Source organism: Podarcis pityusensis (assembly GCF_964106645.2).
Source record: "Podarcis pityusensis genome assembly, chromosome: 3".
Classification (NCBI taxonomy): Eukaryota; Metazoa; Chordata; class Lepidosauria; order Squamata; family Lacertidae; genus Podarcis; species Podarcis pityusensis.
Window position 1 is genome coordinate 66,475,388 of NC_138026.1, and position 23,325 is coordinate 66,498,712.

The 23,325-nt window shown below is 41.2% G+C and overlaps 1 protein-coding gene and 1 long non-coding RNA gene across 5 annotated transcripts; one reads left to right on the forward strand and one right to left on the reverse strand.

Annotated features, from left to right (window-relative positions):
• The first annotated feature begins 787 nt into the window (after positions 1–787).
• On the forward strand, positions 788–9,217 carry LOC308473124. The gene is made up of 4 exons (XR_013983918.1): positions 788–1,909; positions 2,001–2,064; positions 3,778–3,852; positions 9,063–9,217. It is a non-coding gene; the product is annotated as an uncharacterized lncRNA (long non-coding RNA).
• On the reverse strand, positions 4,503–23,316 carry RMND1 (required for meiotic nuclear division 1 homolog). 4 transcript variants are annotated; one of them, XR_013983907.1, is made up of 14 exons: positions 23,172–23,316; positions 22,627–22,716; positions 20,851–21,362; positions 17,286–17,394; positions 15,727–15,802; positions 14,801–14,840; positions 13,873–13,973; positions 12,611–12,717; positions 11,095–11,159; positions 10,922–10,998; positions 9,224–9,344; positions 7,353–7,469; positions 5,383–6,077; positions 4,503–5,348 (listed from the first exon to the last, which is right to left on the reverse strand). XR_013983907.1 is itself a non-coding variant. In XM_080998407.1 (13 exons), the coding sequence occupies exons 3-13, from the start codon at positions 21,346–21,348 to the stop codon at positions 6,045–6,047; spliced, it is 1,344 nt and encodes a 447-aa protein (XP_080854533.1). In that variant the 5' UTR covers positions 21,349–21,362; positions 22,627–22,716; positions 23,172–23,316; the 3' UTR covers positions 4,503–6,044. The 4 variants fall into 4 exon arrangements, 3 of the variants coding, with proteins under 3 accessions (XP_080854533.1, XP_080854535.1, XP_080854534.1); XM_080998407.1 differs by having other exon boundaries at positions 4,503–6,077; XM_080998409.1 differs by having other exon boundaries at positions 4,503–6,077; positions 20,851–20,924; positions 23,172–23,315.
• Between the last annotated feature and the right edge of the window lie 9 nt (positions 23,317–23,325).

Sequence of the window (23,325 nt, forward strand, 5' to 3'; positions counted from 1 at the left end):
TTCCTCCTCTAAAAACGATGTGCGTGTTATGGTCGGGTGCGTGTTATAGAGCGAAAAATACGGTACATATCCAGGTGTTTAAAACAAAACATGAAAGTTTGCCTTCATGCACTGATTGTAGACTTTTTAAAAAAGCAGTTTCAAAAGGTCAGTTGACTTGTGCAATTTCCACATTAATGTGAAATAAATTAGCAGGACTTTAGTGTATGAGTTCTGCTTTTAACAATTGGTTAATGAGTTTTGAAATGTGATACTTTGTATGTGTAAGAGCTGCTTTACATCTAATGTATGGAAATGATAAATATGCTGTGGCATGTGATTGGTTACTGGGTAAAAACAGTCATAAGACCAAAATATGCCTCACTACTTAAATTAAATGGTATAAAACAATAAAGCTACACATGTAAATTAAGAACAAGACAGAATCTGAGTATTGGTTGTGGTTGTGTGATTAATCTATGTTTTATTTGTGGTTTTTTTGGGTGGGAAATTGTGCTTCACACTCATGAAGAAAGGAATCTATATAGCAGTGATCGCGAACCTTTTAGACACCAAGTGCCCAAGCTGCAACCCAAAACCCACTTATTTATCGCAAAGTGCCAACACGGCAATTTAACCTGTATATTCCCCCCCCCCCCCGTGTGTTTCACGTTTCTTCTTTATGACTGTTGTAATAAATAATGCTTCATAAAAGTTATTGCATTACATTCTTCATTAAATTATCTTTCCATTTATATATAATTTTATGGTATAACTCAGTGCTTTTTTAAAAAAAAAAAGTTTAGGGGAACTCTCATTTTGACTCAAGAAAATCGTCACCAGGGGAAAAATAAATACAGTTCAAACTGGGAAAAATACAGTTCAAATTGGGAAAAATAAATACAGTGGTACCTCAGTTTTTGAATAGCTTAGTTCTTGAACTACTGGGAACCTGAACCTGTTCCAGTTTTGGAACTTTTTTTGGAAGCTGAGGAGCCCTGGCTGCCTTCAGTTGGTGCGGGGGCTCTCACATGCAGCTTCCGGGCTGCCTCCACCTTCCCCAACCCCAGCAACTATTCCGCCTGGCTGCCTTCACGGGTTTGCAGGGGATCTGATGCAGTGGTGAGGGCTCCTTTAAACTACTCCCTTGAGGGGAGTGCCGCCATGAACCCCTCAACGAGCCAGCTCCTCCCCAGCTGAGCAGCCCCGATCCAGCTCCTGTTCCCATGCAAGCAGCAAGGCTGCCTAGCAGAGCAGTCCAATCCCACTCCTACTTGCCTGCAAGCAGGAGTGGAGGCAGGGATCTCTCAGAAGTGGAGCAGACAGGGTAGGGGGCAACATCCCTTGCCTGCTCGCTTGCCACCCCGGCCCAGCCTTCCCTCAGCACTGGGGGCCGCAGGGCTGCATTCAAAATAAAAGCTGAAACTCCAGAAAATCACAAAGCCAACAAACTTGCAACTTGTGAAAAAGCAGCAACACAACAAATTGAAAAAAGCAAACCATTGCAAATGAATCAAAATCACAAGAAAACATAAAACAACACTGACCCTAATCCTAAGCCTAACCCAGTCCTCTCCTCACTCCTCCCCTACCCCTGTCTCGGAAGCTACAGCACTAGGGCTGCAGGCTTGGAGCCGTCCTCCCCCACCCCCTGCACGGAAGCTATGGCCCTGCTGGGGCGCGCATGCCCACAGAGAGGGCTCTGAGTGCCCTTTCTGGCATGCATGCCATAGGTTTGCCACCACTGCTATATAGTCTAGCTGATCACTGCCTGTAAGGTTTACTGGAAGCACAGTAGTGCGTGTCGGGTGCCTAATAGGACTTCTTTGGCGATCACTAGGACTTAAGGCTGTAGCAGCTACCCATGGAATTGGACAAAATGCTGTTTTTCAAATATCCCAGCTGGACACAATCGTTACATGCACTGAAGGTTTGTATAACTTCTAATAATCTTACAAATTTTGGATTTATTTTTTAAAATACCTTGGGGATGTTAAATATTAGTGATTTTTTTTCCTTAGTGCCGAGATCAAGTTAGGACTTGGGAGAAACTTTTCTGAAGTATAAAACAGGAATGGGCCTCAGGTACGTAAGAGATCCATGCCCACTCAGATTTGTACACCTTGAGCTCAGTTTACACATTGAGGTGTGAGAGCTGGCTGGTAGCTTACAAGCTGTTGGGATTGGGCTCCCTTCTGTCAATTTGCAAGCCCTGAATAGAAGCCCTTTTGGGAACTCTGTTTTCCACAGCTGGAGCAATAGCCTCCATGCTTGGCTAAGGCAAACAGCTGCTTTAGATCTAAACAACTAGTAGTGCTAGGATGATGTGTTAGTGAGACATTGGCAGCACCTCTTCACACTTATCTCCTGCCCCTTCAGGTAGTGATGAGTTGTGAATGCTGGAATAGAGCCTTTGGTTTTAAACAGGCTGAAAGCATCCTTTCACATGGTTGGTTGCTATGTGAACCAGTTTCTATAGGGATAACCATATTCTGCAGCAAAAACTAGACTTCCTAGCACCTTTTAAGCCTTAAGTTTACTAGGGACAAGCTATATCACTGGTTCATGCAGCCTAGTGGTGTATTCTGCCTAGCAGCTCTGATTGCAAGATAGGTGTTTCCCTGGCCTGCTAGCTGCGATCCTTTAAATGGGATTAAACCTTCCACTCTGTTTTGGATGGCAAAAATAAAAAAATTATATGGCAAGCAAGAAAACCCTCTTAGGGTATTTTCATTTTGTCTGAAATTATTTCCTTTACATACTCCGTTTTCTCAAGTTATTAAAACCTCTAGGTGCTGTAGACACACACAGTTCTCAAATCCTCATCTATTTCAAATTCCTCTTGTCTTTTGCAGTATAGGAAATGAATTTGCTTGTTCTTCAGTTCATTGAAATAAAATATGCAGACTCACAAATGGATGTTTTTCCAGTGAGATGCTAGAAAAGAGGAATTGTAGCATATGCACCACCCCTGCCACAGTTACCTCACAGGTTTTCATATTTTGTGTGTGGTTCTGGATCTATAGTTCATCTCCATATATTTGCCATTAAGTAGAATAATTTTCTCTTCCTGTTACTGGTTAATCCATTGCCCTAGCTGCCAAACTAAAATACGTTTAGAAACCTGTGAAGAATTTTCCTCCCTTCACACTTGCTGGAATTAAGGAATTCATGGTTGTTATATGAACACAAACAATACAGTTGTAGACAAAGTTAGTAAAAACACACTTCCTGTAGAAGTCTGGCTTATGGACTTTGTTTAGCTCACTACAGAATGAAAGATGAGCCTGGATCAGGGCAATGGCCCATCTAGTCCAGCATCTCCACAGAGGCAAACCAGATGCCTGCAGGAAGCCCATCAAGGGGGCCTGATCACAAGTAACCCATGTACTGTAATCAATCTGAAACCAGAATCTCTGTTACTTTAATATGTGAAATAACTATGCTTAATAGTTGCTTAAAAATGCAGTTAGCGTTTGATACATAATTCAGAAAGTAGATTGTGACCATAAAGCACTGTTGACAAGGACACACGCTCTGGCACTTGTAAAATACAAATGTGTAATTAAAACCCCGTTATTCCAATTCAACCCATAAATGATAGAACTGAACCTTTTGATAAACTGTAGTTCAGTGGAGTCTCTGAGCTCTCTTTGAAGTCCCCCCATTTTAAGAACAGTCAAGCGTCCTATCATTAAGCAAGAAAAGGGATTAGATTCAGGATAATTTGAAGAATATCAAAGCTGCTACCCAGGATGTTAAGCCCAAATTTCATCATTCAACTATGCTTATTTCCAGTTCATGTTGCCTTTCAGAAGTGGTTCAGTAACTTGTTCAACCCACTATGAAGCAGTTCAGATACATTTCGTACAGGTAATCAAATTCTGAGTGCTACATGAAGTGTAAAATGAGAATATTCAAATGTTTAAAACATGTCATTTCCTTGTACTAGTAACACACCCTACAGAAGTTTGTCATTTCACTTGACCAGAAGAAAAACAAGCACATGCTAAGCCTTGTTGGTATGCTGCCAAAAATGGTGCCCTTGTTCTCTCCCTCTCATGTAGCATTTTAGGTACTCTGCATGCAATGAAGCACTATGATGAGTGTTTCCCAGCTCCCTCTTCAAATGTCTAGCTGCCAGTGGTGGTGGGAGAAACTCGTAATAACCTATCAAATCGCAAGTGTACTTGTAACACTACAGCAGGGAGATTTTGCCATGTGAATGCTGTTTTTGGTGGGCGTACTGCTGGAGTGGGCCATCCTCAGTCTGCTTTTGTGTGTTCCCTAGAGCTATCTGACTTATTTTCCTCATACTTGTACTTGTTGTGATGAGGAGAGAAAACACTGAGTGAGAAGAGGAAGAAATATATATTACCACAACCATTTCTTGCACGCATGCACACAAACACATTCACATTCCCCTACCTCCAAAGTAGTATGTGACACTTTGGGGGGGGGAATTGCCCACTCCTGGTGTACTTCAAAATGCATAAAACCACAAAGTTTGATAACTACTGACAGGGGGGAAAAAGATGATGAAATATTTTATTACTATTGGCTATAATTTGACCACGCACTTCCTTTAGGATCCCAGGGCAACAAATAGATAGGCAGTTAAAATCTTGAAGGGATACAAAACAGTATTAGCAAAACAATTTAAAATACATAATTCACAGTACAGACAAGGAAGAACATGTCATCAGCCATTTTCACCCTTCCTCAAAGATCCAGATAAACAAATAGGCCTTTAGCTGTCAGTGGAATGATATTTGTGCAGGGAAACTAACTCTTAGGAGAAGATCCATAGGGTGCCACAGTGGAGAAAACCCTATTCCCATGTTTTCATTTTGACAAAGCCTGTTGGTTGGAGATTTCAAGTAGGACTAAGACATCTGTAAACATTTTGATGAAATTTATGCCTACACATTTATTAGTCCCGCTTGAAATCTCCCACAAGCAAACTTGATAACTGTTGCTCCTTGGAGAAGTAGGTTAAAGTCAATCTGAACTAGCTAGGTGCTTCTGACTGAAGAGACCGTCATATTTAGTGCATCATCTGGATAGAAATTTTGGGGTCATTCCAAATTTGAATATGGTTTATTTAGATCAGGACAGCGAAATAACTAATCAGAAAGAAACTGTTTGTGCTTGGTGTGGGGAGTTGAGATAAATGCAGGATAACTTACTTTCTGAGTCCTTTTTCCAATTTCCTACAAAATACATTCTCTTTTGTCCATGTCTCTAGAGTTAGAAGAGACAAATGCTCTCTCATCCTCAAAAGAATCTCCTAACTTCCTGGGACAGTTACTGGTTTTTCTGTTTATGGATTCAGTTTCAAGACTGAACCAGTTCATCAGTTTGGGCACCTACTTCTGGCCCAGACCAAGAGCCAGTTTATACTTGGCAGTGTAACATGGACATGTTTTTCCTGAGCTGTTCCTACGTATGCTGCGGACGGGGGAAAACATGTTTAAATCTTTCCCTATTTAAAAAACTGCACAAAACAAATTAGCATGTTTGGGAGAAGAGTTCAGCCTATTTTTCTTCCAACACACTTATTTTTCTATGGATAACTTATTCCCCACATACACAGTAGTACAATACTGGAAGCGCTTCCCTCAATTCTGGCAATTGTGTCACAGTTGTGGCAAAATACGCACCACACAGTGAGACATAACCCATATAAAAGCCTTATTTTACATGGCACAGACTACTGCATCATTACATAATTTCCTGCTATACAGCAGATAATAAAACTGCAAGTGTGGGTACAGCTTTAGTAAGCCAGTTTTTGGTTGTCTGCTTTCTAAAAAAAGGTACAATATCTTAAAGAAGGATCAATATACTCTGAATCATGATTTCTTGGAAACAATCCCCAATTCAAGCTTTGGTTTAACCTCAGTGAATTCAATTGTTTCGTTAGCAGCAAGTGTCCATACATTTATTATAACACTTGCTGAACTTTTCAGAAGTGTGAAGAATAAAGTTGAAGTCCAGCAAACACAAGGCTGTTGGGATTATCTTCACAATCTTCTCAAACTTCTCTTATCATTCAAAAGTTATCAGAAAAGAACTCTGCCAAGTTCAAACATGACCTGCAAAAGAAATAGAATTTTATTATATTTTTTTCCAAGTGTTTTCATTGGTAATGAAAGTCAACAGATCCAAACTCTTCCTTACAGTGGTATTTAAAACCACACTTAAAAAAACACACACCCTAATGCTAACTAATACAAATAGGGCCCCTTACTCCAGCACAAGCAATCTGTTCAGCAGCTAAAGGCAAAGGGATGGTTAACATTTTCATAAGTGACGGAAGATTCTAATGTTGCTCACTCACCCATATAAGCCTGGTGGCTAGAAAGATAAAGAAACAGTACTATTCATGCAAGCAAAGGCCTCTGTAAGTCAGAGGTAGGCAGGTGGGGAGGGGATAGGATGACAGGATAACAGCCTTCTTTCAGACTGACTTAAAAGGTGGTCACTTTCATCAGCAGGTACTACTTGAATTGCTATTCAAAGTCTTCTGCTTTGCTCTCGCACTTGCACCTCAGTGTGTGGAGACTGACTGGGGCTCTGATTTTGTACATAGCAGTTCCTTAACTGGAGAGAACAGTTCCCAGCCATTGCTTGACTTAACAGGTGTAACTGCTGTTGATTGCCCCCAGAAACCAAATGCATTTGTAGTTTGCGAAATAAAAAGTACACAAATTCCAGTAACACAGGAAGGAGGTAATTACAGATCAATATGCATTCTTAACTTAGAAATGCATCATGTGACATAAAAAACAGTGTAGACAATGTAACTTGTGGCTTTCAGGGCATGTAAACTCAGAAAGCCATGAATACACTTGGCACTTGAACTACATGCAGGTTACATACCATCCCATGATGGAATTTTGTGATGTGAAGACGTCCTAGATGACTAATTTTGATTTCTTCTTCTTATATATAGGTAAAAATTATGCTGGTGCACCGTGGTGGCCAAGTTGCTTGTTCAAACCTCATTTAATCAAAGTCCCTATTCTCTCAGTTTCAGTTCGGCATTTATGATTTAGGGATAATACTGGCCTACTTTATAGTTCTGTTACCAGAATCATCAAAATAATGTGTGTGAACCATTTTGAACACTAGAGAGTGCTATATCTACATAAATTCCTAGAGGATATTTACAAACTTCTCCCCAACTTTCCCTCATCATGTTTAACTAAATTGAAATTGTATCAAGACGTGATTCAGTGAACTTGCTAACATTATAGGAAGTGATATACTGATTGTACTCACAAGGAAAGAGCTCAATACATGTTTGTTTCAACAAAGCGGTTAAGTTCATACTAACACTGCACAGCAGCACATTGTTGCAGACTTACCTCTATGGTGATGAGTATCACTATCATCCACTCTAAACGCAAAGCATGTTTTTCACTCAAATGATTTCTCATCAAATCTGTCAGCTCTGTGCAGTGCTGGAGCTTTTCATTCACCACCTGCAATAGAGGAACTGATACTTCAGAAATCCTTGGGTAAACAACTTGTTCAAGGTATTCTTACCTAAACAGCTTATCCACTGAATGGGGCTTAATGAACATACTGAAGTTTGATGAACTATATCAGAACTGATGTTTCTATCAATGAATGCAGCAGAGCACCCAACACCATAAAGTTAGCATTAGGAGTTTTGACATCTCAGTGTTAGCAGATTTATTGAACTGTCGTTTACAAATATAGACCAGAATGACTACATCAGCCGGAACTTTGTTCATTAATAGTTACTAAAATTGAACAGTTTCTAAAGTTTTGGGTTTAAGTAATGGAGGATGAAGGCAAAATCCAACTCAATCCAGTGCAAAGCGTCAACTTGTAAAGGATTCCCATAGACTTAACTGAACTATAATTTCTCCTCCCCTACATGCATGTGTGCATAAGCATGGGATAGCTGCAAACCATGAAGAATGAATTAGAAATGACTGCATTCCTCTCATATCTCCATCAAACACTCCTGTCTGTTCAATCAAGTGACAATCAAGCTGGACTGCCCTAACTGCAACATATTTTCAAAATAATGTCCCTTTCAAATGCATTTTAGCAAAAAGAGTGCAATTTTGGACTCTTATCACCTGGAGGGCAAAAATCAGCACTTCCTCAAGACCTTGTTTACATAATACAGCTCCTAGTTCTTACCAATGGAGACCCTTTTTCAAACCAAGTACCAGCCACATAGGAATCAGAGAAACTCACTAATGTAAGACTTGTACAGGCCTGCCAGAGTTTTCACAGGCAGCTATGGAACCACACCTATCAGCAGGAACAGCAGTTAATAGATTGTCAAAAGATTCATTGTGAGAAGCAGATTAATATCCTTTAGGAGAGAAAACCTGGCTTCGTGGGAATCAGGTTACAGATGCTTCAGGTTACAGACGCCGCTAACCCAGAAATAGTACCTCGGGTTAAGAACTTTGCTTCAGGATGAGAACAGAAATCGTGCAGTGGCGGCGGGAGACCCATTAGCTAAAGTGGCACCTCAGGTTAAGAACAGTTCTTAACCCGAGGTACCACTATAACGCGGGATGAGCTTGCTATATGAGAAAACTATACTGTAATTAACAAAATTAAATACAATACCAGCAAGCCAGCTCTGAGTAGGAATGGAAAAAAACTGGACATATTACCCAAGAGAAAGAGAGAATAAGATTTCCAAATAGTTCACCTTGCTAAGAAAGCAAACAGAATACCAGTTTACAACTGGGATTGGGTTTTTTTGTTTGTTTAAAATTAATGGCATGAAGCCCCAAACCACGTAATGTTCTGCATGTGCACTGCCCCATGGAAGCCCTTTGCTCCTGGAAAAGATGCTCCCAAAATTTGGTGGACCCTCTAGAATGGCCTGTAAAGAGGGTAGTATACACCCTGTGAAGTGGGAAGAATCAACAATCCCCCAGCCAATACTAGGCAGAAGTATCTTCTAACTACACATGGGTCACTTTGAGTCCATGCCCATATTCTTGCTCATCAACAATGAAATACTTGTACACATCAAGTGCCTTTATTTACTTAAATTTATGTCCTGTCTTTCCTCCAAGAAGCCCAAGGTGGCACACACGACCAAGATGACCAAGAAAACAGAAGAAGAAAATGGAGAAGGATGAAAAGTTTAAGACTTCTTTGAGGTGAACCAATCTGTGAACAATTGGCAAAAACTGAAGTTTTCGCTGAGGCAGGAAAGCTGGAATTGTGTGCCTACCTTAACTCTGCGATTAATGCTGAGAAACTGGCAAGTTTTATCATATAACTGTTCAAGATGCTCTCTATCCCAATAGAAATCTGGAGTCATCAGCAGGTCGGAACTCAGATTTATGCGGTGCCTGAGGAAAGGTAGGTAAATACATAGATTCAGAGCAATTATGGGTGGTTCTTCCCTCCTAATCTGAGTTAATAATTATACCTAGGTAGTTCAGATGTAATGCCAAACCATGGTTTGACACAAAATGAATAAGCACTGGAAAACTCTCAGGCTTACACAATCCATTTTTCTATCACATGCTACAGCTGCTTCACTTGCTTGAAGAAAAATAATAATTTTCCAGTACCAACAAAATGGCAACCTATGGTGTGCCTCACACCAGGAAAATATGATTTTATCACAGTGAAAAAGGGGTATTTCAGGCTCCTTTTTGTGCCAAACCATGAAGGCTCTATGAAGGCTATACTGGTCACTCAAAACAAAGTGATGATTTTCGTATTCCCTTATGGGCTTCTTTGAGAGGAAGCCTGGACTATAAATTTAAAAAGTAAATATTCATTACTTTAAAAAGGTACAAATTTAATTAAGAAATTGGGCAGGATTCACCTAATGAATCCTGTCAGTGGAAGTCCTGCAGAAGGGGTTCCACAACAGGGCTCCCCCCCACATGCCCCCCCCCATTGGCGCAGGAGACGCTTCAGAACAGCACATGGAAATTGTTCTGTCTGGCACACTGATACACTTGCGCAGATGGAACTTTTGGAATAGCAGGACATTGAATTTCACCCATTATTTTTGAACAAACAATTATGTTTGTTACTGAACCGCTTTTTTCCCTTGACTACACTATCCTATCAATAAGATCTGGAAACAATCCTGCTCTCTGGTTAAGACCTGTTCCTGCAGCAGGACTTCTCATGATTAGTACTTCTCAGTGGTACTTCTAAATTCTTATGATTAAAGGATTTGGGGCTTATCTCCCATCTCTAAACAAAAAGAGATTCCCTGCTCTCAGCAGCTGATCTAAGCTTTATTTACCATTACCCTTCACAAATCATACAGGTCTATTACAGACATTCCTAGAAACAGGATTTGGGGAAAAAACAGAACTTGTCAAGGTTATAACAGACACACTTGCTTATGCTCTTATCACATATGAAGGCTTAAATGCAGCTACACCGTACACTGTAGCTCTTAAAAACTGTTACAATAAATCCATAATGTTATTCAATAAGATTTCCATTCAACTGAAGATTCTAGTTTCATGTTTAATAAACACCAGTTAACAGGGTACGTATTTCCAAGTGTTTAGATAATATGGTGCTAACTGGGGTGTGTAGGAAGAGACATGACTGCATTGTGCTCTTCCACTGTATTTAACATTTTTGTTTCTAATCCTTGGTGCCCTAAATCGATCCACCTCTTGCAATTAGTAGGCTTGACTTTGGGTGTGAGCTTAGGATATCTTTAAAAAGATGATGCTAGATTTCTATAGGAAGTTTTGCTTCTTAAAAGGGAACCAATAACTGTGTTGGTAGTGAAGGCAGGGGGTAGAAAACGAAGGTGGCTGGAAGTGAAGGATCAAAATATATTGTAAACGTCTTCAGGATGCCTTGTGGGAAGCTATTTATAATTGAAATAAATAACAACGAAGTGTCCTGGGAATTAAGTTAAGTTTCCATGTTTTAATGAAGATACCTCAACGCAAATAATTCCCCAATTTTCTGCATCACATCAGCATGAGAGAGCTTCACCTTCCTTCTTGACTTTAGTATCTGTTAAAAAGAGAGTAGTGAGATGTTAAGAGCGAATATATGTTGCAAATAGCTCAATTTAATAATAGTACGTAAGACCAATGAAGTAGTGAATACCTCAGGTATTGACTGGATAGATTCTACAAAATTATCCAATGATGATTCCCAAATTGCCAGCTTCACTACATTAGGGAAAAGTACAAGAGATTTATTATTCAAGTTCACTACCCTTTAATGTTTTCACAAAACCAAGTCCCTACTTTCAATTACCGTATTTTTCCATCTTTAAGACACCCCCAAGTATAAGGACCCCCCCCATTTTTGGGGACTCAATTTTAGGAAAACAAGGGGAGATGGCCCAAAGTTGTTGAGCCTCTCCCCCTACACAGCTGCAGGCAGGAAACACTCCCTGCATCGTTTCCCACGTGCAGCGGCATAAGGGGAAGTTGCACTCTCACCAGCCATCCGGTTGACGGGAGTGCAACCTCCCCCAATGCCGCCGCACGCGGGAAATGACCCAGGGAGCACCCACCATGTGCAGCAGCATCGGGGGAAGTTGCACTCCCGCCAATGAGCTGGCTGGCTGCACGCAGCTTCTCTCCCCCCCCCCCGCAGATGCGGGCAGGAATCACCCCCCAGATCGCTCGCTGCGGCATTGGGGGAAGCCACGCTCCTGCCGACTGGCTGGCTGGTAGCACACTGCTCCCCACCCCCATATGCCACTATCCATGTATTGGATGACCCCAATTTTTTAACATGATTTTTGAGTCCAAACTACAAGAAAGAAGATTCCACCTAAACATTAGGAAGAACTTCCTGACAGTAAGAGCTGTTCGACATTGGAATTTGCTGCCGAGGAGTGTGGTGGAGTCTCCTTCTTTGGAGGTCTTTAAGCAGAGGCTTGACAACCATATGTCAGGAGTGCTCTGATGGTGTTTCCTGCTTGGCAGGGGGTTGGACTCGATGGCCCTTGTGGTCTCTTCCAACTCTATGATTCTATGATTCTATGAGTCAAAAAACCTCGTCCAATACATGGAAAAATATGGTATATGATGTCTTCGCAAGGAACCTAAAAAATGCATGCTTGAGGGCCAAAACAGATGTCAGGTGGGAGACTTGCAATCAGACTTCCCAGTTGTTAGGAATTAAAAACAAACTTTAAAACAGCAATGGAGTAGGGATGTCCAGGTTTTATTCTAGAAGTGACAGCAGGTAACAGGAGCTAAACTCCCAATCTAAATCTTCCCCACCACAAATTATTAGCCTTAGGCTACTTCCTGCAAAGCTGAATTGCTTTAAGTGGCACTGAACTCCAGAAGTAACTCAAGAAATTGCTTATCATTTGAATTTGATATCAAGAAGGAATTGTCCAAAACAGACATAGCAACACACATTTTAAGGATACTTTATCAGTGTACCTCTGTAATGATTTCTGAAGTTCACTTCAAGTTCTTTGCATCATGCCAAAATAATACTACTATACATAACTTATCTCTGGTGCAGATTCCCAAGCTATCCTCACACACACATTTTAGGTAACACTTTGGGGGAAAGTTTTTCGCAGCACATGTTACACATCCCAAATTCTGATGCAAAATGCTGCTTAGAAAGCCTGATGCAATATATCACTTACCAGAAAGGCAAAGAGCATTTGAAAAAGCAAACTTCTCTAGAGTAATTTCATCAGGATCTAGTTCCGAATTTATCAGGATTTCTCCTCTATGAAGCTTTGACTGTGCTCTGTAAAGAGCAAGAGGAATACTTTAATTGACCACATGCACCAAAACAGAATATGCCTAGTATGAATCCATGACACATAGGAACTAGCTATACAGTGGTGCCCCGCAAGACGAATGCCTCGCAAGACGGAAAACTCGCTAGACGAAAGAGTTTTCCGTTTTGGAGGTGCTTCGCAAAACGAATCTCCTATGGGCTTGCTTCGCAAGACGAAAATGTCTTGCGAGTTCCTGCGGTTTTGTTTTCCTTTTCCCCCCTTTTTCTAAGCCGCTAAGCCGCTTATCTGCTTATCCGATAAGCTGATAAACCGCTAAAAGCCGCTAAAAGCCGCTAATAGCGCTAATAGCGCTAATCCGTCAATGGGCTTGCTTCGCAAGAGGAGAAAACCACTAGACGAAGAGACTCACAGAACGGATTCTTTTCGTCTTGCGAGGCACCACTGTACTATACCTTAAAAACAAAAACAAATCAGAGCACCTAAGAACATGCTTAGTTCCCGTCACAGATAATGGAAGAAAACTTCAGACTTGTTGAGCTTCTTTTTCAACTCTATTTGTCAAACAAGAAAAGCTCTTCACCTGAACAGGGAGTTTCAAAAGCTGCTTAGCAAGTTATTTGGGATTTTTTTTTTTTAAAGGGCCAAGTATATATGCTGGCCGACTGAGACGACAGAACTCTCAGTGGCCCATTGCAATTCCTTTCTGAGGTCAGTTGCATCCACCATTACTTTCTCTTAAGTTAGTGCAGGTGATTCTTAAGGTTAATTTATCTTGGAATGAGTGTCAGTTGGTGCAGACGGAAGATACTGGTTGGATGTGTGCAATCGCTTGCTGATCCATGTTCCTTGTGGCTTATAAAGGGACCAATGAAGTTATTAATACAGTACCTCATTACGAGAGGCAGTGGTCCCCAGTTCCCTAAAGGTTTTTATTATTATTTAAATAAGAATATTTTTGTGCTCCCTGTCTCAAAGATGGCAATGGCAATACTTTCTTACTTTGCAAAGGAATTGCAAATGCAGCTTTATTACAAAGATTATGGGAGGTCTAAACAAGCTGGCAGAGTAGCGTAAATATTTAGCAATGTTTTCAGGAAACAAATATATGCAAGAAGCTACATTGCACAGAAACTAGCACTTGATGACATACAAACACTTACTCTCCTAATCTGTAGTTCATCTCTTCATTTTCCCAGTGAACAAGCGCAACTTCGTATGGCTGAATTTCATGCCTTTCCAGCATTTGCATGATACTCTTCATCTAGAAAAGATCCTGCATATTAGAATTGCTGACAAATGCTAGGAGGTCATCATATAAACCTGCAGGCTAACAGTCATGGTGCCTTCAGCCAGTTTTGAAATACCATGGAGAGGGAGGGTGGAACTGCACATCACAAGGAAAACAACTCCAGCTTTTCCTTACAATGCAAATACAAGGGCAGAGAGAGGCATACTTACAAAGGGAGAATTGACCTAGGAGAGGAGATGCTTCACACTTCCCATCTCTCAATCCCTCCCCCCAAAATGGTCTCAGGCATAGAGGAATAAACCTTAAAAAGAGGAGGGTGTGCGAAGGAAGGCTAAAATGGTAGGTGTGAGAGGGCTTAAGCATCCCTGCCTCCTACTACTTTCCCCTACAAGCAACCTCTGACACCACACTTCTGTTACTTTGCTAGGCGCAGATGTGGGACTGTGTTTGCAAAGGCAAAATGTAACTCCTCTCAGAGTCTGGCTCTACTTTGCACATGGCCACGACCCATAATATCTTCTGTCTCATCTCATCGATTTCCTACAATTTTCTACACTGACAACATTGTCTTTATTCTCAAATAACAACTTGCAGAAATACATCATTGTGAATAACTTAGTTTTTTTTAAAAAAATAAAAGCATCAAAAGACCTGGGACAAAAACTCCCACTGCCCTTCATATACAATTTTTTTAAAAACTGAAAAATTAGACTGTAAAATGTAAAAAGATACATTAATAGCATTTGCTAAATCTACACTTAAATCTAGCCAAACCATTTTATTTTATGGAACTGCAAAGACCAATGGAGTTTACCTCATAAAATTTGGCTTCCACTTACTGTTTTTTCTTCAACATTCCAGAACACAACAGATCCTTCCCTGTATGAACAGAATTTCAAGGTGGTGTTAGCAGCACAGATTATGTTTCATGCTTACATGTGTATTTCTTGGCAAGAATAAATACTCTATTCTAGATAAGGATGGAGAATTTAGTTTGTTCCACTTTAAGTGAACTGACATAATTCACACCCAAATTAATACACAATCAAAACAAAATTATACTTTAAGATTTTAGTGGCAATACTTGGCCCAGAAACATACAGATCCATACACTGAGGGGAAAATACATATTTAAATAATATTTTGTGATTAAAATTTAAGTACATAAATACAATTTTTAATGGACTTTTAAAAAACCCAGAATAAGGCAGAAACAGCATGGAATCAATTTATGACTGTACTGATGTGAAACTGACGCAGACTGAAAATAGACTGTTAAACATACAGTCCTCAACTCATCCAAAATTTTAAATCTTAGTTATCTGGCTTCGTGTGATCAATTAACCAATTACTATGGTGATGGTGTGTTTGAGGGTTCAGAAAATATTAAATAGCTTTAAAAAAACTTTTAAATGGTTGAATTTATTCTCAAAAAAATATAAAGAGTGCAGAGGCTGGCCATCACATAGTACAATTCTATACATATCTAGAAAGGCATGAAATTGCAATTGTCAGTCCTTGCCCCTGTACTCATTGGGAATTACTCTGGAGTTTGTGTATAGCTGATGGCCTTAGGGAAGCGCTGCCACCCCAGCCTCCTTCATTACAGCAAAGAGGGAGGGGGAAAGATCTGTAGTTGCTTGGGGGTTAAGGCCTTTTGAAGCCAAGTCCCAGAGTTGCTATCAAGCTAAGCAATAAAACCTATCATTTTGTGTTACAATAATTTTTTTAGTTCACATGCACTTTATTGCTGGGCATTGTTTACCTGAAGAAAAAAATTATTCCAGGATCATATTCTTTCGCTGAGCTTTCTGTACCAATCACCAAAACATTTGCTGCATCTTGTTTAAAAGAAAGCAGATTTGGAATCATATTCTGAGACACAGAAACAGTGTTTAAAACCCTGTAAAACATTTACCCTACAACCCCACATATAATTATCTGGGCTAAACCCCACTGAGAACTGTGGTGATTACATCTAAGTAAAACTACTGGGTTGCATTGCATGTGTCCATTTAATATACAGTCATACCTCGGGTTGAAGTAGCTTCAGGGTAAGTATTTTCGGGTTGCGTGCTGCGGTCAAAATGATGTCATGCACAGAAGCGGCAAATCGCGACCCACACACACACGGGTTGCGTTCGCTTCTGGATGCGAACAGGGCTCTGGAACGGATCCTGTTCGCATCTAGAGGTACCACTGTAGTCCTATTTCAGAACCTTTGAAATGTTAAAGGTACCACTTGCTGATGTGGGGAGAGAGAGATTTGGCCTGCTTGAGTCCATAACAGTTCCTAGTACAGTGGTACCTCGGGTTAAGAACTTAATTCGTTCTGGAGGTCTGTTCTTAACCTGAAACTGTTCTTAACCTGAAGCACCACTTTAGCTAATGGGGCCTCCCGCAGTCGCTGCGCGATTTCTGTTCGCATCCTGAAGCAAAGTTCTTAACCCGAGGTACTATTTCTGGGTTAGCGGAGTCTGTAACCTGAAGCGTCTGTAACCCGAGGTACCACTGTATACTGAAAACAGAATTAGGGGTTTGAAGTACTCATACAGCTCCACACCTAAGCCTCAAGCCCTTTAGCACTATATAGCACAGCAGAGGAAGTTTGCAGTACAGCGCTTCCAAAAGCATTACAGAATTCATGCTCTAGGATGGCTGGTGATGTGAATAGGAGTACTTCTATTGCATGCAGAATACACATGGCAACTTTGTCTTTTCACTTGTACATGTGTACAAGTGCTATTTTCAGATTAAAGATCTACAGGCATTGATGAAAAGAAATGCTGTCAACATCTGCAAATAAAAGTATGTTCAACAGTGGTATTGTTTTACCCTCTGATCTAGAGTGGCAATTTATGTTCAGTTTAAGAACCAGTAAGCCATTATACGAGGCCCTTCCTCTGTTTACTCATGTAATAAATAATATCTCCGAATTACTTTACAATGCTTGCCTACCAAATTGCTCTTATGAATTTAAACAATATCAGAAAATATACAAGAAAGTGGAGAGGATTACCACAAAGAACAGGTCATAGGAAAATGTTTTGCCAATGTGCTTCTGAGTATTTAAAGTGTTTGTCTCATTTCAAAGCATCAGAAAGATTAAATAGGCATGCTTTTGGTGAAGTAGCAGCTAAGCCACATTACAGCATGCAATGGAGCATGTTTCAAGATGCATTTCTGTTCAGAAAGTTTTGAAAGAGAATTTTACAAGGTGATAATCATTATTCCACAGTTGATATAAACACTGCAATTTTATTACTAAGAGGAACTGTGTTCCATGCATTCAACAGAAGAGGGGCAAACTGTTCAGAGGTCTACCTCTAGGTAATGTTGTTATTTCAACATAGCCATATGACGTCAGATCATGGCATAAGGTACCAAGATTATATTCTTCTGCTGTTGCAAAGGCTGTGCACTGCATCAGATCCTGTGCCAAAGGAACAAAGTTTAGTTTAAGAAAACAATCAAGTGATATATTTAGAGGACATTTATTTGGCTTATTCACCAGCACTGTGATACACTCGACTGTTCTATGACCCCTGGTATCAAAATGCAAATGTCACACAAATACTAGGAGACCTATCCTAGGATTTTTGCTAATAGGTAAAATCACTGTGCTTCACAAATCCTATAATTAAGTTTCAAACTGCAAGCCTTTCATGAATACCATGGTATAAGATTCCATGTGTAAGATCTTGCAATAGGCTTATTTATTCATTTTGCCTGTTGAACAAGACCCAGAGCGGCCCTTTGGAAGCATCCTGGAGTTTGCAGGGTGTAGAGAGATGCAAAAGACTCAAATGCAATATGGCTATGATCCTATACAAACTTAGTTGGGTGCAAGCCCAACAGATTTTGTAGGATTCAATTCCAAATAAATAAAACCAGGCTGCAAGTGAAGTACTTGAGTAAATTACTGCCCAAACGTTTTATCCCCTTCTTTCTCTCCCCTTAAAAAGGCAGCATTATAAAGATTACTCTCATTTTCTGTAACTGGAATAAAGTATTTTTTGGTTAACTTCAGCACTTCATATAATCTAAAAAAATGTGTTACTGACAAGTATTTTGTTATCTGGTGTGTGTCAAGATTAACACTTGCCCTTGCAAAAAATCCAACATTAACATCCAGCAGGTGGTGCTCTGCATCAAAGAAAGAGACAATTTTGTAACTCCAAATGTTTTTATGTACTATAGTCTGAGTCAGTGCAATCTCTGGCACAAGGTTTTTCCATGTGGCAGCTTTCACTGAAGTAACCTACCCTTTCACCATGTCTGACACTTTGCCCTGTATTTTTGAGATGGAAAAAACCACAGCAACAGAAAAAGGTGTCTGCAAAACATTTATTTGTGTGTATGGTAATTACAACCCCCCAAACATTTTGGGTGTTTAAAACATCAGTGTTTTCAGAAACCAACCTGCATTTCAGTGACATAGAAACTTAAGAGCATACTCCACACAGCACAATATGTGCGTGCATACACACACACACACACACACACACACACATATGTACACACAAACTCTTGTCGCAATGTAACTTGACCAGGAACAGCACTTGGGAGATTGCATCACGAGTTACACAGAAATTTCACCGTATATAACAATTATGAAAGAAACGATGCTCTTTGGGGGAGGGAGCAAAAAAAGAACCTACCTAAGGCCAGTGCTTTTTTTCCTGGGGGTACGCATACCCCTACGCATTTTGTAAATCTTTGTACTTTTGTCCATTTACTGTATTTATTTTGAACTATAAAATGGTGATTTTCTTGAGTCAAAATGAGAGTAGCCCTAAACATTTATTATGAAAAGTACTGCCTAGGGCCAAAGAAAAAGTTGGCAAGCTCTGGGGGAAACATTTTTATAAAAAGATGCTTGATTTGGAAAGAATGGTGGTTTTCTTTTATTTCTGGATGGGGTGTCTGTATTTTTCAGTTTCTGTATTGAGGATACTTGCAAGGGATGTGGGGGCAGGTAGTGTAGCTTCTAAATAGGAAAGTACTGTACAGTGACTCCAGCCTGGGAGGAAGCCTTCTGTCTGATGAAAGCCCTTCTCTTTCTTTGAGGCAGGAGAGGTTTGGTGGGAAGATAAAAGCATTCTTGCCTGTGCTCAGAGTCACTTTTTGCACATTTCAGCTGACTAGTAAAAAATATTGTCAGGTATCAATTCCAGCTACAATTCTCATACGTACTTCACAATGTGGTTCACTGCAGATGTTTAAAAAAGGAATGGTTTAGACCAGGGGTCAGTTAGGTTTATCTTGCCTGGGCCTGTTCAGTCGCACGGAGATCCCTCCGTGATCCAGATCGCGTGCATGCGATTTTCGGCCTCTGCGTCTGCACAGATACGATTTTCAGCGCTGCGGAAGCAAGTCCCCGTGCCATGCTGCACCAGCTTAGCGCAATGCACGAGCAGGCAGCTCGGTTTGGGGGCGGCTCGTGGGCCAGTCAAATGACCTCTGTGGGCTACTTCCGGCCTATGGGCCTTAGGTTGCTGACCCCTGGTTTAGACTGAGACTAGAAAAGTAACCATAGTTTATCGTTAGTCTATATTGATACCATCTGCGAGCCAGCTAGGGTTTTCAGAGCTGTGCTCTACAGTGCAGCAGTGGCTAAACTGCTTTGGCCCAAGAGCTGCATTGACGGTCAACCACCCCTCTAAGGGTTATATGCCAGTGGCGTGCATAGCTGACATATTCACATTTGTATACACACACTCTATACACACCCCTCACCACACACACACATACACAACGCACATATATACTCTCACTAGACATGATGGTCTCTTGTCTCTCTCTCTGAAATATATGCATTCATACATTCTCACATATAAACACATGCACACACAGGTGCAGCCACATAACCAACATTTCCATGTCTGTCCACTCCAGGTGGCTGAAAACACTGCCTTTTACTTTGCAGAGTAAGCAGCTGTATTTCTCTCCATCCCACTTCAGCGCTGGAATGAAGTTAGGTAGAAATGCTGCCTTCTACTCTTAAAGAGCAGGCAGGGGGTATTTCTGATGTTAGAAGAGCCTTCTGCCTGCTCTTTATTTCTAGAGAGCAGCAAGCCCACTTTACCCATAGATTTCAGAGGGGCTCTCTGTAGCTGCCAGTCAGCCAATCAGTATTTACAGCAAGCCTCTTTGAAGACACGCTCCAAGGAGCAATCAGCTGCTTGGTGCTGAAAGTACATCTTCAAAGGAGGTTGCCAAATCCACCAATCAGTTGATTGGCAGATACAGCTACCTCCTTTCAGATTTAACAGGTACCAACCACCTGATGTCATTATGAGTGGGTGCTCCTTCCCACCTGTCCAAGATGGCCTGCAGGGATTGAGAGAATTAGGAATCCAAATCACCATCCAGATTCAGCTCCCTATCCCTGAAGCAGTTGCTTGCTGAGTATATTTAAATGCCACATCTATTCAAATACTGGTTTTCTTTTCACAATTTAAGCAGGTTCATTTTTGTTCTATCTAGGGTTTTTATCATGCATTTTAAGTGAATATTATTTTTAATTCGCAGAGGGTCTTAAACTGTGCCTAGCAAGCCCCCTCACACCAAAACTGATGCAACATATCTTCAACAGCACTCAAATGCCACCACTAAGGCAGGAATGAAAATAGAAGTAACATGACAAGAGCCATAGGGACTTCAGTAAAAAGAAAACGAAACCTCATATTTGTGCAGTCATCGACACAGCCAAAGTTGAGGAATTGGGTCAAGAAAGAGTTCATGCTTTCATGGGCTGTCTCACCCTGTACTGTTAGGAAGACAGGAGTTTTCTCATTCCTGCATAATACTTGTTATGAAACATTATTCTGGTCTTCATAACCCTTCAGTGTTATAAGTACTACACTTCAAAGTTTTAATACTTTACCTCAGTTTCAGACGGTAGTGGCAGATTAGCTCTAGATGGCTGCTTGGTCCTCGATGCTTTTGGTAGCCTTTTAGCTGGCAAAATATGTTGATTTGGCATAATTTTACTACTTGATAAAACTGAATAATGTCTATTTGGTATATCTGTAAATTTTCTCATACACTTTGCATTGTGCTTGAAACTTGTGTTTTTAAGAGCACAAAATTGTTCCCTGTGTGGTGGACAAACATGCATACTCAAATAATTCACAGTCTTTGCTGCAATAGGAACGTTAGCTTGTGGTCTCTGCCATTCCTTGGCTTGCACACAAAGCCTGCTTAAGCAAGAAGTTGTTGCCTCTGGAATGCACATACTGATGGATCTACATGCTAATAAAGAATTGCTTGACACCCCTTGAAGATTGTTGCTTGATGCTGAAAGCCCATATTTATGCAAGTGTTGGCAGTGGCTTGTTTTGTGTGAAGATCTAGCCAGGAATCTCAGTAGTTTAGTTGCCATCTTTTCACTGTGTCCTGAATGAGAGAGTTATAGTGCATCAACTTTCTGACAAGGAGCAATATTTATCATTTTATAAAAACAGTTCTGCACTACAGCAAGTCAATCACATCAATAATAGGGCTCGTTCTGCATTCATAGGCTCAGCTTCAAATGAAGCAAGCAAGGAAGACTGCAGCAATACATTTACTTTATCCACCACAGCAACATAATGGCCAAACACGGGGTCAGATCAAAATATTCTCATCAAAATATCTGTTCTCAAACATATTAAAATTTGGTTAACGGCAAACAGGGAGATGCATCTTTCTTCCTTTTAGCATAACTTTAACCAGCCAAAGGTAAATAGTGCCGTCTATACTCAACAGAATCTGTGAGTCAGCCAGTGACTAAGACAGTGGCCTGAACAAAGACATTGGATTCTTATCTCATTATACATGACAAAGCCATTTCTCACCTTCTCACCCCTTGCTTTTTCCTGTAAGACCTATTGCAGTCGTTAAGAGTCGTCAACAGGCTCATCTCAGCTATCTGCCAATCACCCATTCCCACCACCCTTCTGAGTAATACCCCTCCCCACCTTCTCACTATATAGAAGGATCTGGCAACTTCTGTTTCAGTGTATCTGAAGAAGTGTGCTTGCACACGAAAGCTCATACCAAGAACTAACTTAGTTGGTCTTTAAGGTGCTACTGGAAGGAATTTTTTTGTTAAGACAGTGATAGTTCAGTTTCACCAACTGGGGAGAAGGATAGGCTAATAAATTAGACACATCATATACTGAAACACATTGAATAGCATGGTACTCTGACTGAATAAGGTCAAAATGTATTCCTTAGACCCTAGGTTCTTAGATTGTGGTGTGGAAAAGCCACCTAAAGGAAAATTATTTGGGGATGGCCCTACAGTAGCTGGGGTCCACTAGTGAAGGTTTGGCATTTCAGTCACCTCTGCCTTCATGTAGATGGCACAACTTTGCTGTGAGGTGTGAGGAGATGAAGTTATAGTGACAGAAGCTCATATGACACTTTCCACTTCTCCTCATCCCTGCAGGTGAGACTTGGCTCTGCTCAATGTACAGATGGAGGAGCTACTGCCATATTATCTAGCTTCAGGCCACATAAACACAGCTTTGTGAAAGAACTAGGCACTCCCCTGCATAAGGATTGTCAGCGTTGAGCTGGGTGGAATGGAATTACGGTAACTGAGAAGCAGAACCCAGTTCCAAGAGCTTGAGAAGTGCTGCCTTAATGGTCTCTCTTGCATTTGACTGTCACTCACATGATCGTTCCCCCTACAACTGCCGGATATCTCAACACAGGTCCAATCTTTCCTTCACTGCGGAATTTTCTCCCTCAGGCCAGGCCATTCCTGCACCAAGCATATTAGTATTATTTGGATCAGAAAAAGCTGGACTCCAGGGCCTCCAGGAACTACAGGAAACATGGCAAACGACCAGGAATCATGGGAGCCGTAGGGCCTCAGTATCTTCCTAGCACTGCGCTGAAACCCTCCCTTACAGCGCCCAGGTGACAGGTGAAATTAAAGGTGAAACCCACACCGCTTTCCGCATTCATGCTATACGAGCGCTGCCTCCATCCCTCCCACTAACAAGACCGGAAGGTTGCGGGGAAGGACTCCGCTGGGAACCATATTGCGAGCGCAAGAGGCGACCCGCCGCAGGTGACCATCACAGTATTAGGGCGTTTTAAGCGGGTGCGGGAGGAATGACCCCCCCTCCGCTCGCACTCTGCCCCATGCGCGCGCCCCAAACACCATCCAATCAGAGGGAGACCCAGTTCCACGCGCAGGAGCCTTTTACCAACCTGGCGCCGAAGCACGAGGTGGGAGGAGGACCCGCTCTCTCCACGGAGGGCCGGCGGAGCCACAGAGTCAGCCCCGCCCCCTCCGTCTGTGCGGTTGACGCGCGACGTCATATTCCCCGCCCCAGAGCGCCGATGAAGGTCGCCGCCTCCTCCT